An 18,340-nucleotide genomic window follows, 5' to 3' on the forward strand; every position below is an offset into this window, starting at 1 on the left:
GGGGGGTGGGGAGCAGGGCTGGGGGAGAAAGAATGACGAGCAGAAGAGCACAGGGAGATGCAGGCCTTCCGGGAGCCCAGCCCTTGCTAGGAGGCCCCTGTCAGATCAGGGTCAGCTCAGACATGGTGGGGTGTGGTAGTAGTTGGGGTTCCTCTATGGACTGAGGCAGGAGTCCCAGGAGGCCTCAAGAATAGTTTTACAAAAAGAAGCGAGCCCAAACCTCTGACCCTTAGAGCTCCTCCTTCCCCTCAGGTCCCCTCCAGCCGGGGGCCTGCACCAGCCATCTCAGGGTGGGTCCCGCCCGCTCAGGACAGAAGGGACAGCACATTCCGAATGTGGCCTCTGTGAAGTGAGCAGTCCCGCCCCACCCCCACTCCCACCCACCACCCATCTCCCCAGACAGAGAAAAGACTCTAACTCAGCAACCAGGTGACAAACGTGTCGTGTTCCACCCCTGGGACCAAGTGGCCACCCGAAATGAAAACAGTCTGGAACAGTGTGTTGCTAACCGGGAGGCTGGCCTTACTCCTCAGGCTACCCTCAAGGGCGATCACAGGACGTCCGTGGCTCTGCATCAGCAATCCTGGGCACCGGCACAGGGCAGGAGCCTCAGGAAGCGGCCCTGGGGCACCTCCGCCACCCCCTTCCATCCCTGCAGAAATCCCAAGAGCTTCTCAGCAGATAGGAGGCATCGCAGAGAAACATGGTAGCAGGAGGGCCTGTCCGCCATTCCCACACCTTCCCCAGAGCGCTCAGGACCCCCTTCCCACACAGCCTGCCCCCCAACAGTTCTGGGTCCTGAGCATCCCCGTACCCACAGATGAGCTGGGTGCTGCTCTGTCTCCTTCTGTGTTCACTTCTTGCTCGCTCGTTCTTACTCCCTGGCACGCACACTCCAGTGCCGTGCAAACCCATTTCGCCAGGAGCCTCGTTCGGGAAAAACAAATCAAGTTTCTCGAGCACATCAGAGAGGGTGAGGGTTCCCAAGAAAGCCACCTGACTGCGCAGCGCGGCAGCAAAGGGAGGGGAGCCTCTAAGCCAAGGCCATCTCCAGCAGCCTCTAGAAGACCGAGGTCATCGGGCCCATGTGGACAGCCTCATCACGGGACAGTCTGCTGGCCCGGCCCAGCAGCAGCCCAGGACTGTCACGGCCCGCACATCGTGGGATCCTGGCCTGGCCAGCATCCCCTAACTGGGCTCTGACCTCACTGGGGAAACAGAAAGGACGATTCCGAACTGGCCAGGATGCAGAGAGAGAAGAGCCGTCCGTCTGTCCGTGCACACAGCCAGCCCACACAGGGCCGGGCTAGGGCGCTTACCACATTCCAGAAGAGCGGATTGAAAGTGATGGTGAGGATGGCAGCCACGAAGCAGGGATCCGAGGGGTCCACGTAGCCCAACAGCCGGGTCATAACGTAGAGATCTGCCTGCAGGGACAGAGCAGCGTCAGCGGGAGACCCACCCAGTCCCCCGACGGCCCCCGCATGCCGGACATGGAGTGCAAAGCCCCCAGAACTCAGAAACATAGTTACCCTCTGGGAACACGCCGGGAGGCTCGGGCACAAGCAAGTCCAGCAAAGGTTACTACACTGTAATCATAAAACTGAAGATAAAAAGCCAAAACCCAATCAGCCGCATCGTGCCCTGTCAGAGGGTGGCCAGGCAAGTGGCAGAGGAGTGGTGTGCGGGGACATTCGGCCAGGAAATCATGAGCAGCCAGCACCCTGATGGGGAAGGAACCCCACCAGGACCCAGGTCTGGGTCACCACCTGCTGTGACTGGGGCCACACCTGCAGAGGGCTTTGGAGGCCCCAGAGCAAACCCCAGGGGCTGTTGTTTGTGGGAAGACACGCTCAACCTCCCTAGTAATCAGGTAAATGCGAACTAAGACAGTAGCCCTGTCCCTCCTCCAGGGCAACCTGAATGAGGGCCAGGCTTGAGTGCTGGGGAAGGGGTGAAGCAAAAGGCATGCTCCCCCTTGTCAGCAAGGTCACTCCCAAGTGCCTGTTCCAGAGAAACTCACATCGAGTGTGCAAAGTGTGTCCACCTATGGAAGAATGGCCACATAGAATAGGCCCATTCCTAAAGCAGCAAAGCTACTGAATTCAAACTAACTTCCCATTGTATGTCAAGTTGTGATATTCTTTTAAAAATGTCCAATGTAGAGGGCACAGCTTGCATGGAGCACTGGGTGTGGTGAAAAAATAATGAATACTGTTTTTCTGAAAATAAATAAATTGGAAAAAAAATGTCCAATGTACAAAGCAAGCTGCAGACTTCCCACAGCATATACACATATATACATCTTTAGAAAGTAACACATAACCACACATTGTACTAAGTGTTTTCTGTGTATGTCTTTTTAAAAAGACCCTGGAGGGCGCCCGGGTGGCTCAGTGGGTTAAAGCCTCTGCCTTTGGCTCAGGTCATGATCCCAGGGTTCTGGGATCGAGCCCCACATCAGGCTCTCTGCTCAGCGGAGAGTCTGCTTCCTCCTCTCTCTCTACCTGCCTCTCTGCCTACTTGTGATCTCTCTCTCTCTCTGTGTCAAATAAATAAATAAATAAAATCTTTTTAAAAAAAGAAAAAAAAAAAACCCTGGAGAGCGACACACTGGATTCATGCTACTAGCCACATCTACGGCTAGAGTTTCCCGCCCTCCATCATTCACACTCAAAGATGGAGCGCTCCCTGTGGCAGGACTGTCCCCCACACCCCTGGCTGCCACCCCCTAGGGGCCAGTGGCACCAAAAATGTCTCCATACATGGTCCCAATGTCCCCGAGGGGCAGCACTGAGATACCCTTCCTGTAGAGACAGTGGAAAGACTCTGGAAAGTCACTGAGCACGGAAGATGTGGCCAGGCGAGTCCTTGGCACATGTGGGCCTCCTGTCCCAGTCAAAGACAATCTTCATCTCCGAGGGGCCAAGGGCAGAGCTGAGAATGAATGAGCCAACAAAGGCACTGCTAAGGGAACATGGGGATGAAATGGCTGAGGGACAGAGTGGCCACATGAGTGCCCAAGCACATTATTAGTAAACAAATGACAACGGGGAACCAGTCAGCAAATAGGGAAGGGTGACAATGGAAGCACAGTCTTGCCCCATGTTGACCACAGTGTCTGGGCACCCTGTGCACCCTGTGGGTGCTTGTCGACACCCAGCAGGCAGGCAACCCCACCCCCTGCCCTCCAGCCTCCTTCTCTTCTACTCCCAGGTCAGACGCCCCCTGGAGGCCCCCAGCTTGTCAGGCAGAACAGTGGAGGATCGGTGGGTCTCACAGGCTCTCGGCTCTGGGTTGGGGGGGGTGGGGGCGGCACCTCACAAAGCCTGGGGCTGTGACGGGAAATTCCAAGTTGTCCTGGAGAACACACCAGAAGAGGTAAAGCCGCTCGTGAAGGACCAAACAACTAGAAAAGGCCTCGGAACAGGCTGTCCTCCCCTGGAGTTGAGACGGGCACATCTAAGCCTCAAAGCCCCTAAAGCCTGGGACGGAACCAAAGAATGTTCTTTCTTCTGTTTGAAAGGAAATGTTTGTTAATCACCCAATTGCAAGGCCCACTGAGAGGCTGCGATAGGGTTGACTGGTGAACAGGAGCCCCAGGAGGCATGGAAAGAGAGCTGGCCTGCGGAGCCACCAGGATGCTGCTCTGGTCCTGCTTGGCCACTTTCAGAGCAGTGCCTGCCTCACTGCCCCCGCTCCCCGGTCCCCATGTCAACCCTCAACACCCAGCTTGCCTGCCATTGACCCTTCCCCCTTCTCACTGAGGAGTCCAATCTGTGCCTTGACACCATTGTTCCCACTGCCCTCAGGATGGGGCACCCTCACCCGAGCCAGCCTCCCATGCCTCATTTCCTGCCACACTCTGGACCCTGGGCGTCCTCACCTGCACTGGGCTGGCTCACCCATTCCAGGACTCACTGATAGGTGATGATTCACCTGCACCCACCTCACCTGTGATCCTTCTTGCCCCACCCTATCGCTTACACCAAACATCATGCTCTAGACTCTTTTACGGTGGGTCCGCATGTGTCTGAAATACTCTCTATCCCTCTGACACTTCCAGACGAACTCCTATTCACCCCTGAACACCCGGCGGGAGCATCTCCTCTACCTTCACCCATGGCACTCTCTTCTGTGTCCTTAGTGCACACGGTATTGTGATTATCTGGTTATCTGTTCCTATCTCATACTCATCCCTCCGGGCGAGGGGCCATGTTTTCCTCCAACTTTGTGTCTTCCACCGGGCACAAAGAGTAAATGTTTGCTGAGTGAACGGTGGCCCTTGTTGCATCATCAGTAAAAAGCAGAGGCTAAAGGTACGGAAGGGCCTTCCAGCTCAACTGCCTGGGCTCCTAGGACTCTGATCCCCTCCCTTCTGGTTTCAAACTGGAGTCAGGAAATTGGCCAAGCAGCCGCCGTGGAGATTCTGCAGGTGGGCGGCCAACAGCGGCCAGCAGATCCCTCCGTTTCTGAGGCGACAGATTCACGAGCTGCCCAAGCGCTGTGCTTCATCAATATTTTTATGGCACCTTTTAGGCTGAGAAATCAAGTAGTGTTCACAAGTGTTGGCAGGATAGGGCTTTCTAAGGTTCTTAGAAACCCCAGGGCTGGGATCTCTTCAAGGCAGTTCAGTCCCTAGGGTGTACAGTTCGGTGGAGAGAGTGCAGGTGGAGCACCAGGGGGGTTATCAGCAGTCCTGAAGCCCTGCCCCCTCCCCCGAATTCTACTACCCATCATCCCCTCCAGATCCTACTTACAGCCTTCAGCTACGCCGTAAACTGGGCACCCGCACCACCCGTCCACCAGAAGGGGCACACAAAAGGCCCTCTAAGACCCAGGCTTGCCCTCTGAAACATCACAAAGCGGAGCATAGGGCCAGCACACCTGGAACGTGAAATATCCCCCCACTTCCCCACCAAGAGCCTCCCACCGACTTTATCCTCCATGGTTATCAGCAGCCTCGTTTTACTGATAGGCAGAGTTATCCGCAGGCCTGATTCTCCAGGCCCCACTCTGTGCCCACACAAGGCTGTCTTAGGATCCCCAGTGACCAAGACGGAGGAAAGATGGTGAAGTGTGAGGTCCAGAGTAGGGACCCATCCAGTTGGTGAGAGGGTGCAGGTGATGACCAGAGGGTCACTGCTAGAAACCCGGGGATGCCAGCAGGAGAGAACCAGACCAGTGCTTCAGGGCAGGCCCATGAAGGTGCAGGCACATGGATAGTGGCTGCCTGGGAAACAAGGTGGGGCACTGGCCAGGAGCTGCACGGGGCATTTTCGGGGGTGATGGAAGTATCTGCCATCTCAGCGGGAGACTGGCCAGCCTGGATCTTGCACATTAGACCTTCCAACTGGACACAAAGGTCTACGCATTTCACTGTGTGTAAATGACACCTCCCCAGAGAGGAAAGTTTCCTCACTGGGAACCGTGAACTGTGTCCCCTGTCTCCCCACTGGCCTTGGGGGAAACCGTAGCCTCTGGAAATGCCGAAGGCATTTCTAAGGATTCAATTCCATGTCATTCTGAGCAAGCCACCAGGGAGGTGACACTCTGAGGGGAGTCTGAGGACTACTACCCCACCCTCCGACCCTCTGGCAAGAAACTTTCCAGTGTAGATAACAAGATCAAAGAGGCTTTATTTAAGGCTCGCATACCTCATCTTGGCAAGCACTGTGGCTATTCCTACTTTGCAGATAAGAAAGCCAAAGGCTCAAAAAAGCCCCCAGATCACAGGCAAGAGGGGGCAGAGCCAGGCCACGGCCAGATCCGCCCTTCCAGATTCCAGACCGAAACTGAGGCTTTCTGTCAGGACTTAGAAATGCTGCAGCAAAAGCCTCAAATACTTCCAAAGAGACAGGGCAAATGAGCAGGTCAAATTTGCTGCTTTTGCCTTCGGTGGGAGCTGAGGGGAAGGGAAACTGAGGCACTTACAGGTTAGCAAGCCAACAACACCAGCCAAAGCTGGCAGCCAAGGGATATCCAGCAGAGTCTCCCAATTAGGACTAAACTGGTTAAAACTGGAACCTCAGCCCCCACCAGGTCCCAGTGCCCTCAGGTCAACCTGTCTTGGTGGGAGGAAAGCATCCAGTTACCTGGGTCACCTTGAGTGCGAGGGATCTGCGTTGCCTGGAGAAGGGCCTGCTTGGCAGGAAAGAATGACTAATGTCCACCAGGGTATTCCTCCAAAGGCCTGAGCGTCCTTTCCTGATTGCTGTCATCTCCCAGAACTCACCTGAAAGGGCGGACCTCCCTCCCCAAAGCGGCTCAGCCGAAAAGAACAAAAAATCCCCGATCCCAGGTCCCTAGGTCACCCCTGCATACCAGTGGGCTGCCTTGACCTAAGGGGAGGGTCCTCCCCCCCTCCCCTCCCAAAACCGTATTAAAGCAGCAAAAGCCCTGGCTTTCTCTCCCGGGTCATTCTAAGAATGGAATCCCCCTCCAAGGTCACAGACGGCAGGGTTCTGTGTTTGAAAAGAGGACAGGCACTACCTACCGAAACCGGGAATAATAATTCCACTCGGGCCACCGACGAATAGGCTCGGCTACTGACACCCTACGGGTGGTTGAGGAAGCGGCTCATAGCAACTTCACTTTACTGCGGGCTTGGAGGACACTTTAGGGGGACGATCTGCCGCGGGTCAACAGCACCCAGGGTAACATTGTGACATCCAAACAAACAGTAGGGGCCCAGAGAGTCAAAGTCGCATCGATCGTAAGTGGGATCCACACAGCACATAAGGCAAAGGGCAAGAGGAACGGGGTGAAGAGGAAGCCAGAGGGGCTGGGGTCCTCCAGCCCGGCTCTTCACCACTGCCAAGTATGTCTTCGGGACCACAGTCTCTTCTGCCTTTCCCAGGGGACCCTCAAATCACCCCCGGCATTCTCTACGGAGTGGGTAACTTTTGGTTAGAGCTCTGTGTCTGACACAGGACACAGACACAAGAACGAACATGCCAGAGTCTCAGTTTTACTAAGGCAGGCCCCCAACCTCATCTGTTCTACTCTGTGTGGGGTGGGGTGGGGGAGCATCTGGTTCAGAAGAAGGTCTCCGGGCAGCTCACAGTGTGAGCTGAGGTCAGATCACTCCCACTTTCCGTGAGGGACCACAGGTACGCTTTCTGTGACCAGTCGCAGCCTAGGGTTTCCCCTGGATGATGCGGGGGTGATAAGACTGCAGCCCTCCAGACTCCAACGTGACATTCTGGACGGAGGACAGACCAGGCATGAAAGTACACGGTGCTGAGGGTGCTCCCAGGGTTGAGGCTGTTCTGTCCTCTCCCTTTGTTTGTTAAATAGTACAGACGGACACCTCACCTCTTTCTGGAGGGGCCCTCTGGGGATACAGAAAAGGTGGAGAGAGGACACTGATCCAAGGACTGTAGGCTCCACGCTGGAATCGGAGGGCATGCGAGCTTTGGAAACCATCTCAAGACAGGAGGTTTGTTGGAATGTCACAACACCATGGTAGTCAGCCACAGCCGATTTCCGGAAAAAATGTCGCTTTGAGGCATTCCTACATCCCACGGTAAGAAGAAACGGCCAGCAGCTGCTCTAATTCCCCAAATATGTAACTCCTTCCAGGAAAGGCAAAGACGTTCATTCACCCATCAATCAACTGCACCAGGTGCAAAAAAGGCTCTGGCAGCTCCTGTGCACCCTGGTCAGTGGGGCCAAAGCGAGCCCCTTTCCTGGGAGTGGCACCCACGGGCAGGCCAGCGCTTTTCATCAAGGCCCTCATCTCCTCCGCCTTGGGTCCCCCCCCAACTTCGTGATCATGAGCTGCGGACCCCTTTTCTTTACACTTGCCCTCGAGGGCTCAGGACCATCCCATTAGGGTGATGCTACAGCGTACTTTTATCGAATACACGTTATATATTAAAAGCAGTAACAATAAGCCAGCTGACCTCCCCTGGGAAGTTATTGGACACCAAGCCCTGGCTTTAATGAGGCAGGACAGAGCACAGCCCCGAGCCATGGCACACCCCAGCCTAGTCCAGCTTGAGGAAACCTGTGTTGACTTGGGAAAGTCACATGCACTCCGATGGCTTTGAATGAGAGTGGCACATGAGATCGGCAAAGAAAGCATTTATAACACAGTTGAGGGGCACCTAGCAAGCCTGGATAAATGTTAGCATTATTCAGGCCACACAACAACACCATGGGGCATGCCCATCTTCCAGATTAAAAAACTGAGGCTATCACATGAAGAAAAACCCGACAGAACTAAAAGATGAAACAGACAAATCTGAGACAGCAGCTGGGGCCCTCTACACTCCTCTCTTAGAAGTGACACAGTAGGTCTGCGGAAAATCAGTAAGGACGGGGATGACCCGAACATCACCAGCAACCACTTGGCCTGACTGATGTTTATAGAACATTCCACAATAACAGCAAATGACACATTCTTCTCAGGCACACATAACATCCATGGAGACAGACCATGGTCCGGACCACAAAACAAATCAATCAGTCTATCTATCTATCTATCTATCTTTCTTTCTTTCTTTCTTTCTTTTTCTTTCTTTCTTAAGTAGCCTCCACACCCAGCGTGGATGGAGCCCAGTGGGGGCCTGAACTCACAACCTTGAGACCAAGACCTGAGCTGAGATCAAGAGACAGACATTCAACCAACTGAGTCACCCAGGCACCCCCAACTAATCTTATATTTAAAAGAATCAGAAAGCATAAAAGTATGTTCTCAAATCATAACAGAATTAAACTACACATGAACAGAAAGATACTTGTTAAAGTACGTACTTCCAAACGATCCATGCGTCAAAGGGGAAGTCGGAAGGGAAATTTTAACATATCTTGAACAGAATGAAAATGAAAATACAACATTATCAGAAATTGTGGGACACAAGGCTGAGAGGTAAGAGTTACATTAATGAAGAAGAAAAGGCTCAAAACAGTAATATATGCTTCACCCTTAAGAAATTAGGGAAAGAGGGGCACCTGGGTGGCTCAGTGGGTTAAAGCCTCTGCCTTCGGCTCAGGTCACGATCCCAGGGTCCTGGGATCTCTCTGTCAAATAAATAACATCTTTTTTAAAAAAATATGTTATTCTTTTTTTAAAAAATATGTTATTTATTTATTTGACAGACAGTGAGCACAAGTAGGCAGAGAGGTAGGCAGAGAGAGAGGAAGGGAAGCAGGCTACCCGCTGAGCAGAGAGCCCGACTCAGGCCTCAATCCCAGGACCCTGGGATCGTGACCTGAGCTGAAGGCAGAGGCTTTAACCCACTGAGCCACACAGGCGCCCCATAAATAAAATATTTAAAAAAAAAAAAGAAAGAAAGAAAGAAATTAGGGAAAGAAAAGTAAAATAAACCCAAAGCAAGCAGAAGGAAAAAATAAAAGCAAAAATCAATCAACCAAAAACAGAAAAACAGAGAGGGGAGAAAAATCAAATCCAAAACATGTTCTTTGGGAAAAACATAAAATAGATAAACCTCTAGTCACACCAAGCAAGGGAATAAGAAGACACAAACTACCAATACTGAGAATGTAACGGGGGCTTCACCACTGACCTCACAAGCATTACAGGGGTAGTAAAAGAGCTTACGACCACAAACCAGCAACTCAGATCAGATGGTCCGATCATGGAAGGACATAAGCTAACAAAATTCATTCAACATATAGTCCTATATTTATTTTTTTAAAATGAATTCACAGTTAAAGCTCTTCCAAAACAGAAAGCCCCAGGCCCTGAAGATTTCACTAGATGAATTCTACCAACTTTTAAGGAAGAAATGACACCAATTCCACACAATCTCTCCCAGAATACAGAACAGGAGAGACCACTTCATAATTCACACGAAGAGACCAGCATTGCTTTAACACCAAAACCAGACAGAGACACAACAAGAAAACTACAAACCCTATCCATGAGCTGAGCCATCCAAATCCTTAACAACAACAAAACCAAAGGAAATCTAGCACTACAGACGAAGGGTAACACCTCAGGACCCTGCATGGCCCTGGGAATGCAAGGCTGGTTCGATCATCAAAGCATCGATGTAATTCATCACATTAACAGCCAAATAAGGGAAAGCCATGTGATCATCTCAACGGGAGCAGAAGAAACCGAGGTTCTAGAAGGTCCAGTGACTTGCCCAAGGTTGCCCTGCTGTCTTGACTCTGACCCAAAACACTGATGACAAAAATTAGGTCCTTGAGAACTTTGCAAATCAGTCATCCAATCAAACAGACTGATAGTTATTCTAATAATGTAACAGCATCCAAAGATTCTTCTAAACAAGCTGTATAGCAGGCAAACATCTTCCCCCCAAAGCCAGTCAAGATCTCCCACATCTGTCCCTGGGATTTTACCTCCCACGGTTTATCAGGCTCTTGCAGCACAAATGGAAACTGCACAACTCGACAGGCCTGTCTGCCATCGTGGCCTCGAAGCTTCCTGAACACAAGGGCTTACCTTCTGAACACCACCTTTGACAATTTGTAAGGTTCCTCCATACCCTTGGTCATTCTGGGCTTCCTTATAAGCCCCATTTACTATCCCTGATTTACAGATCAAGAAACTGAAGGGCACCTCTTGACACATACACTAAGTGAAACCAGCCATCTGCTCATGAGAACAGGTGAGTCCATACAGAAAAGGGCATGACAGAGGCCCATGTGACTATGCCTGGCCAGACTGGGTTCTCCAAGGAGCCAGTACCCCTGGGCCCCACTGGAGCCATCTTCTGAGTCCTGGAGGCATCTCTGCCCGAGGACAGCAAACTGGAAGTCCCTGCTGCCATCCATTACAAGCCAGCTTGCTTCATGCCGCTGGCAGGCCAAGGAGCAAGGCTCTGGAATCCCATGGCAGGGAGGGCAAAGGGCTACGAAGGGACACTGCCAGCAAGGCCACAGTAGATACACTCCTCATCCCAAAGGGTGATTTCTTTTTTTAAAAAACCCAAAATTCCATATCAGCTGGAACAGGTGCAGTAAATAGCTGGTTAAGGGCATTGTACCCAAGGGCCATACTGTTCAGAATATACTCTTGAAAGGAACGATGGAGCACCCGGTGGTAACTGGTTGAGCTTCGACTCTTGACTTCAGCTCAGGTCATGATCTCAGGGTCATGGCATCAAGCCCCACGTGGGGCTCTGCACTTAGCAGGGAGTCTGCTGGGGCTCTCTCCCTCTACCCCACCTCACCCCCACCCCACTCCTATGCTCTCTCTCTGTAATAAATAAAAAAATCTTTAAAAAAAAAAAAGTAGGGGCGCCTGGGTGGCTCAGTGGGTTAAAGCCTCTGCCTTCGGCTCAGGTCATGATCTCAGGGTCCTGGGATCGAGTCCCGCATCAGGCTCTCTGCTCAGCAGGGAGCCTGCTTCCTCCTCTCTCTCTGTCTGCCTCTCTGTCTAGTTGTGATCTCTGTCTGTCAAATAAATAAATAAAATCTTAAAAAAAAACAAAAAAAGTAACGTCACCAATTTTTTTTCACTTTTTAAAATGTGGCTACTAGAGAAGTTTACATGATAAATGGGACACATTGCATTCCTATCGATGGTGCTAGACAAGCAGGCTGACATCCTGCCGCTCAGATGCCTGTGGAGGAAAAGAAACCTTGATGCTCACTTGGGCCAGCGACTGACTGGCATCTTTTAAAGATCTTTCTAAAAGTAGAGACTGAGGGGCCACCTGGGTGGCTCAGTGGGTTGGGCCTCTGCCTTGGGCTCGGGTCATGATCTCAGGGTCCTGGGATCGAGTCCCATGTCAGACTCTCTGCTTGCCGGAGTGCCTGCTTCCCTTCCTCTCTCTCCGCCTGCCTCTCTGCCTACGTGTGATCTCTGTCTGTCAAATAAATAAAAATAAAAATCTTTAAAAAAATAAATAAGTAAAAGTAGAGACTGTGATTGAAGGAGGAGGAGAACGACCACAGACAAATACATAATAATGATGTGTTGTTGTTGTTGTTAAGAAAAAATTCCTTTGGTAACAGGAAGCTTAACTGTGCCAACTAACGCAGCAGTGGGAAAAAAACAAATTTTAGTCAGCTAGGGTCACCCTGACCAAGTCCCAGAAGCACTCCCAGTTCTCTCCAACCCCACAGTCCCATCACACTCTGGAGTAAGGGAGAGAACAGAAAAGCCTGTCCCACGTAAACCCAGTTAACCTTCCCCTCCCCATGGCTGATTCTTACTCCTGCTGCTAGATCTAGAACATGGTCCTTGCTCATACGACCCTGCAGCACTCTAACACTCCACTGGGCCTGTGTTGGGCCCACTGTCCCCTTGCACTGTGGCCTCTGACTCAAGGAGGTCCCACCTCAAGTTAATGGTGACCTACCCTTCCCCATGGAGTCATTCATCCAGGAAGCATCCACCCCCTAAGCCAGGCAATGCTGAGGGTCCCCCTGGCATTCCAAGTGCTCTTTTCATTCAAGATTTGCTCTGGCAGAAAACACCTAAAGTCCTACCACTGACCAGGTTGGCCCAGAGATTCTCTAATGGCCATTTGTGGTTTAAGAGTCTAAGGATTCCATGAGATACCATCATCCTCCTGAGGGAAGCTGTTCTTTCTCTCTCCTGCTTCCCACTTACCAATGTCAACTCACCCTGCACTCTCTCAGGGTCAGACGCTCGCCTTCTCTTTGTTCCTTGAACAAACACCCCCGCCTTTAAGGCCTTTGCCCTGCTGTCCCTGCTGACCAGAGCTTATCACCAGGTGTCAGACCACAGGTCACCTCCTCACAGATACAGGGATTTCCATCCCATCTTCTACCAGCTACTCTCTGAAACACTGACCAGTTTTACTCGCTTCAGAGAATGTTCCATGCTCCCAGGCTGGTCTCAAAGACTGGCTGTCACCAGTGAATGAATAAAGGGGAGAAACGCTCTAGATTAAAGAAAGGCTGCTCCAGGCAGCGACGGAGCTCCCGGGCTCCACGAAGAGCCGCTGACTGATGACGAAGGTGGAAAGGTGCGAAAAAGGAAGCTCTGAGAGAAGGCAGAATGCAGGAGAGGACGAGCCATTGGAAAGGGGAGCCTGGGCCTGGGGTGAGACACCAGGAAAAGACAAACCCTCTGGCCTATGAGTCTGCCAAGGGTCCGCCGCCCCGGGGCAGGGGGCTCTCCAGACGGCAGGGCCCGTCACCCCATCCAGGCACAAGGCTTCGAGGTCGTCCACTCTTTCCACCCATCCACCCGGGAAGGAGGTGATGTACTGACGCCAACTCTGGCCAGGGGATGGGCGCAAACCTTTCTCTGGCCTCCTCCGCAGAGCTGGCCTCAAGCCCGGGTAGGGGGACGGAACTGCGGCCGGGGCCCCGCAGTCCCCACGCACCCACATGCTGCCACCACGTACACTCCCAAACACACCTGCTCGGCCTCCTTCACAGGCCTCCACGCCCAGTTCCAGCTCCACACCCTCCCACTCAGACAAAACACACACACTCTCCGACCACAGAACACACACAACTCTGACCACACAATGCCAGAGGCGCGCGCACACAAGCACACTCAGGAACTCATTCTCTGACACACACAATCCCTCTGTCACCCGCGCACACACACGCGCCACGCCCTCTAACACGCAGCCCCGCCCCGCCCCGCCCCCCGTTGCCTGGCAACAGGAGCCCCGCCCACTGGGCGTTGGCGACCTCGGCTGCTGCTGGCCGGAAGACCCACCCGGCCGCGCGAGCCCTCCCGGCTTTCCCGGCCGCGCGGCCGGGTCCGTACCTGCCTAAAGTCCACATTGCCGAGGCCTCCGCAGCAGTCGGGCCCCGCCACAGAGCTGCTCATCGGCTCTGCCCCCGGCCGCCACGTCCCCCGAGCCCGGCCACCTCTAGGGGGCCTCCGCCGGGGCCTCGCGGCCGCCGACTCACCCCCCAAAGCTGCCCTGTCGTACCGGGAAGCTGTGCCGCCCGGGGCGCTTTCCCTGTGACCCCAGTTTCTCTCGGCCTTCTGGGAAACGTAGTTCCTCGTCCCCGCGAGCCGCCACTGTCCTGGAGCTCGCGACGGCATCTCGAGGAGCCGAGAGCTACTAGCCCCAGGGTCGTACGCCGCGGTGACTGCCAGTTCCGAGGGGACTCTCCCCTAGACCCTTCGGTCTCCGGCTCCCGGCCCCGGCCCGACAACTGACCTGGCCTCCCTGTCCTTGGCTGGCGACGGGGCTCGGAGCCGGCGGCTGCGGGTCCTAGGTCTAAGTAGCTTTGTGCGCAGCCCCCTGCGGACTTGGACTTTGGCCCAGGCTCGGGGTCCCCCGCCCCCCTCTGAGATTTGCTTTTGGCCAGAGGCGGTGCAGGCCGATCACACCCTGTAGCCTCCTGCAGAGGCTACTCCTCGGGACCCTGGGCCCCCGCCCCCACGGCCTCCCTATTCTTTGGCTCGGGCAGAGACACCTCCTCCACTCCTTTGTTCATTCATTCTCTGGTTCACTCACCGGGTACTTGCTGAACTCGAGTGTGTGCTGCGGGTACAGTAGGGAACAATACAGGTCTCTGCCCTCACTGTCTCCTAACAGAAGAGACAAAACATGAATAAAGGACTATAACCTGGAGAAGTACTGTGATGGAAAGAAACTGGGGGCCAGGTCAGATGATGGTAATGCAAAGCACCTTAGGATCCCCTTGCGGAAGGCACGATTGGAGAGAAGGTGCAAGACCTGGGAAGTGTAGGGCCAGGGCAGATTTAGAAGAGAGACCAGCAGTGCAAAGGCCAGGAGACAGGGCAGAATTAGGCGTCCTTACGGAATCCAGAAACAGCTTATCATCTGTGGCGGAGGAAGAAGAGTGGGAGGGAAGGAGATTAGGAAAGCAGGTGGGATTTTAGATGGTCAGGTCCAAGAGAGACCCTCTCGCAGCTAGGTGTTAATTTAAATGGGAAAACAGACTCAGAGTCCCAGATTTGCGCAGTCTCCCAGCCAGCTGCAAGCCCAGGCTGGACTTTTGCAAGGCGGGCGGCTTCCTCATTCAGGTGCCCTGCTTCTCGCTTCTCTCAAGCTTAGCCCTGAGTACCTACATCCTCCAGCATTTGCTGGGCAGTCGCTGTGTGCTTGTCCCTGCTCTGACCCCTTTACAGATAGCCCAACCTTTACAACATCCTTTGGGTGGGGCAGCCCACCAACGAGATAGGGAGGACAAGAAGGATTCTGGCTTTGGAGCATGCCCTAGGTCTCTGGCTAGGGGCAAATTTAAGTCTCCTCAAAAGTGAAAGGGAAGAGGCGCCTGGGTGACTCAGTTGGTTAAGCATCTGCCTTCAGCTCAGGCCCTGATCCCAGGGCCCTGGGATTAAGACCCGAATGGATCTCCCTGCTCAGCAGGGAGTCTGCGTCTCCCTCTCCCTCTGCGTGTGCGCTCGCTCTCTCTCTCTCTCTGACAAATAAATAAATTAATCTTTAAAAACAAAGCAAAAAAAGGAAAAGGGAAATACACATCGGTAAAACTCAGTACACATCTGACCCACGTCAAGTAATGACCACTGGGTAGGGGCTGAAAAGCTGGTTTGCCTACAGACCACTGTCGCAAGAGTCAGGAGTGCTCCCCCTCTCCGGGTGTCCAGGCAGGGCCTGCCGGACCCAGAGTCAATTCTGGGGAGCCCGTCAAGGCAGAGTGCTCCGGAGGGCATTCCCCACGACCCCCACCCCATGTCTACCTTCCCCAAGCCCCAGTTTTCTCCTTACCTTCCTGGCCACTCGTATTGTTTTTTTAAGCCAGAAAAATGAGTTTGTGTGCGTGTTTGGTGTATCTGGGAACAAAGAAAGGTAAACTTCAGAGGTCACACCAGAACTGATTCAACTAGAAGAATCCACTTCTCCACCCGGAATCCGCCCCCTGCCCCTTTCTGTGAAAACACCCAGATCTCGAGAAGGCAGACTGCAGCTTCAAATGTGATGGGAGTGGTTCAGATCAAAAGCCTCCTGCCCAAGATAATTTGGGGCAGAAGTCTCTGCCGGGCCGGGCCGTTTGAAAACTCCCAGGTCTGAGAGCTTTTAGGATCATCAAAGCCAATCTCTCCTGCTGGAATATTTCTTTTTCAGCATCCCTAGCAAGTAGCAAAGTCACTTCTGTTTACATATCTCAAGTGACAGGAGGCTCACCACTTCTTGAGGTAGCCTGCTCCAGTCTTGGACACAGTGTTTCATTCATGAAACAGACCCAAAGCCACCCTTCCTAAGGTTAACAAATACAGCTCCTTTCTAACCTCGGAATTATCTCTCCTTTCCCCTTGATTATTCTTCAGATAATGTGAAGCCATTATCACAGACTATCTCCCAGGTAGCTCCAGGGCAAACATTTCCTGCTGCCTTCTCTGGCCAGGAATTTGACACTTGCTCTGAGGGGATCAAAACTAAAAGCCATTTCTTCATTGCCTTCCCCTCCCTCTCCCCCAGCCTCCACTGGCATTGGATCTGGCTGCCTGGCCCCCAGGAATTACTATAGTGGGCTTTTATTACGGAAAATTAGCATCTGCTTATCGGGTGGCTTTGGGTAAAACCTAAACCTTTCCCTACTCTGAATCCATTTACTGTCCATAAAATAGGTTTAACAATACCTCTTGAGAAAGGCTGAAATAAGGATTAGAGTTAGCAATATGTGCAAACGTGCCCAGCACACAGTAGGTTCTCAATAAATGTTTGTCTCCCTCTCTTGTAATGTAACTGAGACTCCGCAACTGCGGTGACACTCATAACATTCACAGGCACGCTGGCATCTAAGGCCAGCCCAGCTCAGGGGTGCACTGAGTTCTCAGGAAGAGATGAGGAGAGAATCCAGCATGAGCAGACAGCTTGCGGGGGTGGTGGTGGGAGTGGCAGGTGTACACAAGGAGCACGTTATCAGTAGTTTTTTAAAACCAGGGGTTAATGATGGGTTTGCAGCCAGAATGCCCCGCACATCCCTCATATATTCAGGCCCCACCGCCCCCCCTTGGCCCAAGGAGGGTCCAGGAACAGGAGAGAAGCAAGTTCAGCAGGAGGCCGGGAGGAAGCTGGGGCAGGACAGAGCTGTGGATAATGAGTAAACCCTCCCTTCCTCCCCAGAGTCAGAAAGGAGGCCGGCCCCCCCACAACTTCCTATGGCTGGGAAGAGGGCTCAGCGGTAGACTCACCTGAATCCAGCCATTTAAGGCCCCGGCAATTCCAGCAAGAAGTGGGGACTGGCTAAGACTCCCCGACCCCTCCGTGGTGCACGGAGCAGCCAACACCTGCCTTCACGCTGGCCTCTTTGCTGCTCCAGGAACACCCCAGGCACACCCTCATCTCAGGGCCTTTGTACAGATGATGAGCATTCTACCTTGGAATGCCCTTCCCTCCAAAGTCCTCCCAACTCCCTCCCTCCCTCCCCTCCTTCCAGTCCAGTATCACCTTTCTGGCCAGTGGAAAACATCAACCGCCCCCTACACTCTGCATCCCCTCCCCCACTTCTTCATGCCCTGTAGGTCAGTCTCCCTGGGGTAGAATGTGAGCTTGAAGATGGAACTTTTTCATGCCTTTATACACAACTCTCTCTCTCTCTCTCTCTGGCACCTGGATCATGCCTAGCATGAAGCAGGCTCTCAGTAAGTAATGAAAGAATGAGTGAATGAATTAATTGTTCTACCACTCCTAACTTTTGGGGCATCCGTGGGCAAACCACTTCTCTGGGCCTCAGTGACCCTGCCTATGGAAAGGGGAGGGTGACAGGATCAGTGAGTAGGAAATCAAAGCAACCCGTGAGTTATGAAGTCTCCACCCCACCACTCTCTGGCTATGGGTCTGGGGCAATTGACTTACCTCTTTGTCTCTCAGCAGAAGAGAAAATTCTACCCAGAGAAACAAACCGCTAAGCTTTTTGAGCTCTTGCAAAGCTGTCAGCTCAGCCCTCAGCACCATTTCCCTGTATAAGCCCCCAAACTGCCCTTGGGGTGGGCAGTGTTATTCTAGCTTTCCTGGTAAGGGAACTGACTTCTGTGGAAGGGACTGGCCCATGGTCAGACTGCTGAGTAAGTGATGTGTTTCAGGCTGGCCAGCCCAAAGCCACACACGGCCTTTTCCCACTATGCAATCCTGCTTCCCTGGGATGGAGGAAATAACATCAAAAACCCAGCACACAGGGGCGCCTGGGTGGCTCAGTGGGTTAAAGCCTCTGCCTTCAGCTCAGGTCATGGTCCCAGGGTCCTGGGATGGAGCACCGCATTGGGCTCTCTGTTCGGCGGGAAGCCTGCTTCCTCTTCCCTCTCTCTCTCTCTCTCTCTCTCTCTGCCTGCCTCTCTGCCTGCTTGTGATCTCTGTCAGATAAATGAATAAAATCTTAAAAAAAAAAAAAAACCAGCACGCAGCCCAGGGCAGGCTCAACAGTTTTTCAAATATTCAGTGTTCAAAATGCATCATGCTTCTGCTCCATTCTC

The 18,340-nt window shown here is 52.9% G+C and overlaps 1 protein-coding gene across 9 annotated transcripts in view; it reads right to left on the reverse strand.

Annotated features, from left to right (window-relative positions):
• Positions 1-17,929, reverse strand: part of PEMT (phosphatidylethanolamine N-methyltransferase) — a 79,884-nt gene extending 61,955 nt beyond the window's left edge. The window contains exons 1-3 of one of the 9 annotated variants that reach the window (XM_044249284.1): positions 17,727-17,814; positions 14,397-14,470; positions 1,320-1,427 (exon numbers count right to left, since the gene is read on the reverse strand). In XM_044249284.1, the coding sequence (XP_044105219.1) occupies positions 1,320-1,412 (93 nt within the window). In that variant the 5' untranslated portion in view covers positions 1,413-1,427; positions 14,397-14,470; positions 17,727-17,814. Of the gene's footprint in view, positions 1-1,319; positions 1,428-6,095; positions 6,142-13,693; positions 13,716-13,862; positions 14,072-14,096; positions 14,200-14,396; positions 14,471-17,062; positions 17,245-17,726 lie in introns of those variants that run through there. The other 8 variants (XM_044249288.1, XM_044249280.1, XM_044249285.1 and 5 more) reach the window with 8 other exon arrangements.
• Positions 17,930-18,340: the final 411 nt, after the last annotated feature.

This window comes from Neovison vison, chromosome 5 (genome assembly GCF_020171115.1).
Source record: "Neovison vison isolate M4711 chromosome 5, ASM_NN_V1, whole genome shotgun sequence".
NCBI lineage: Eukaryota > Metazoa > Chordata > Mammalia > Carnivora > Mustelidae > Neogale > Neogale vison.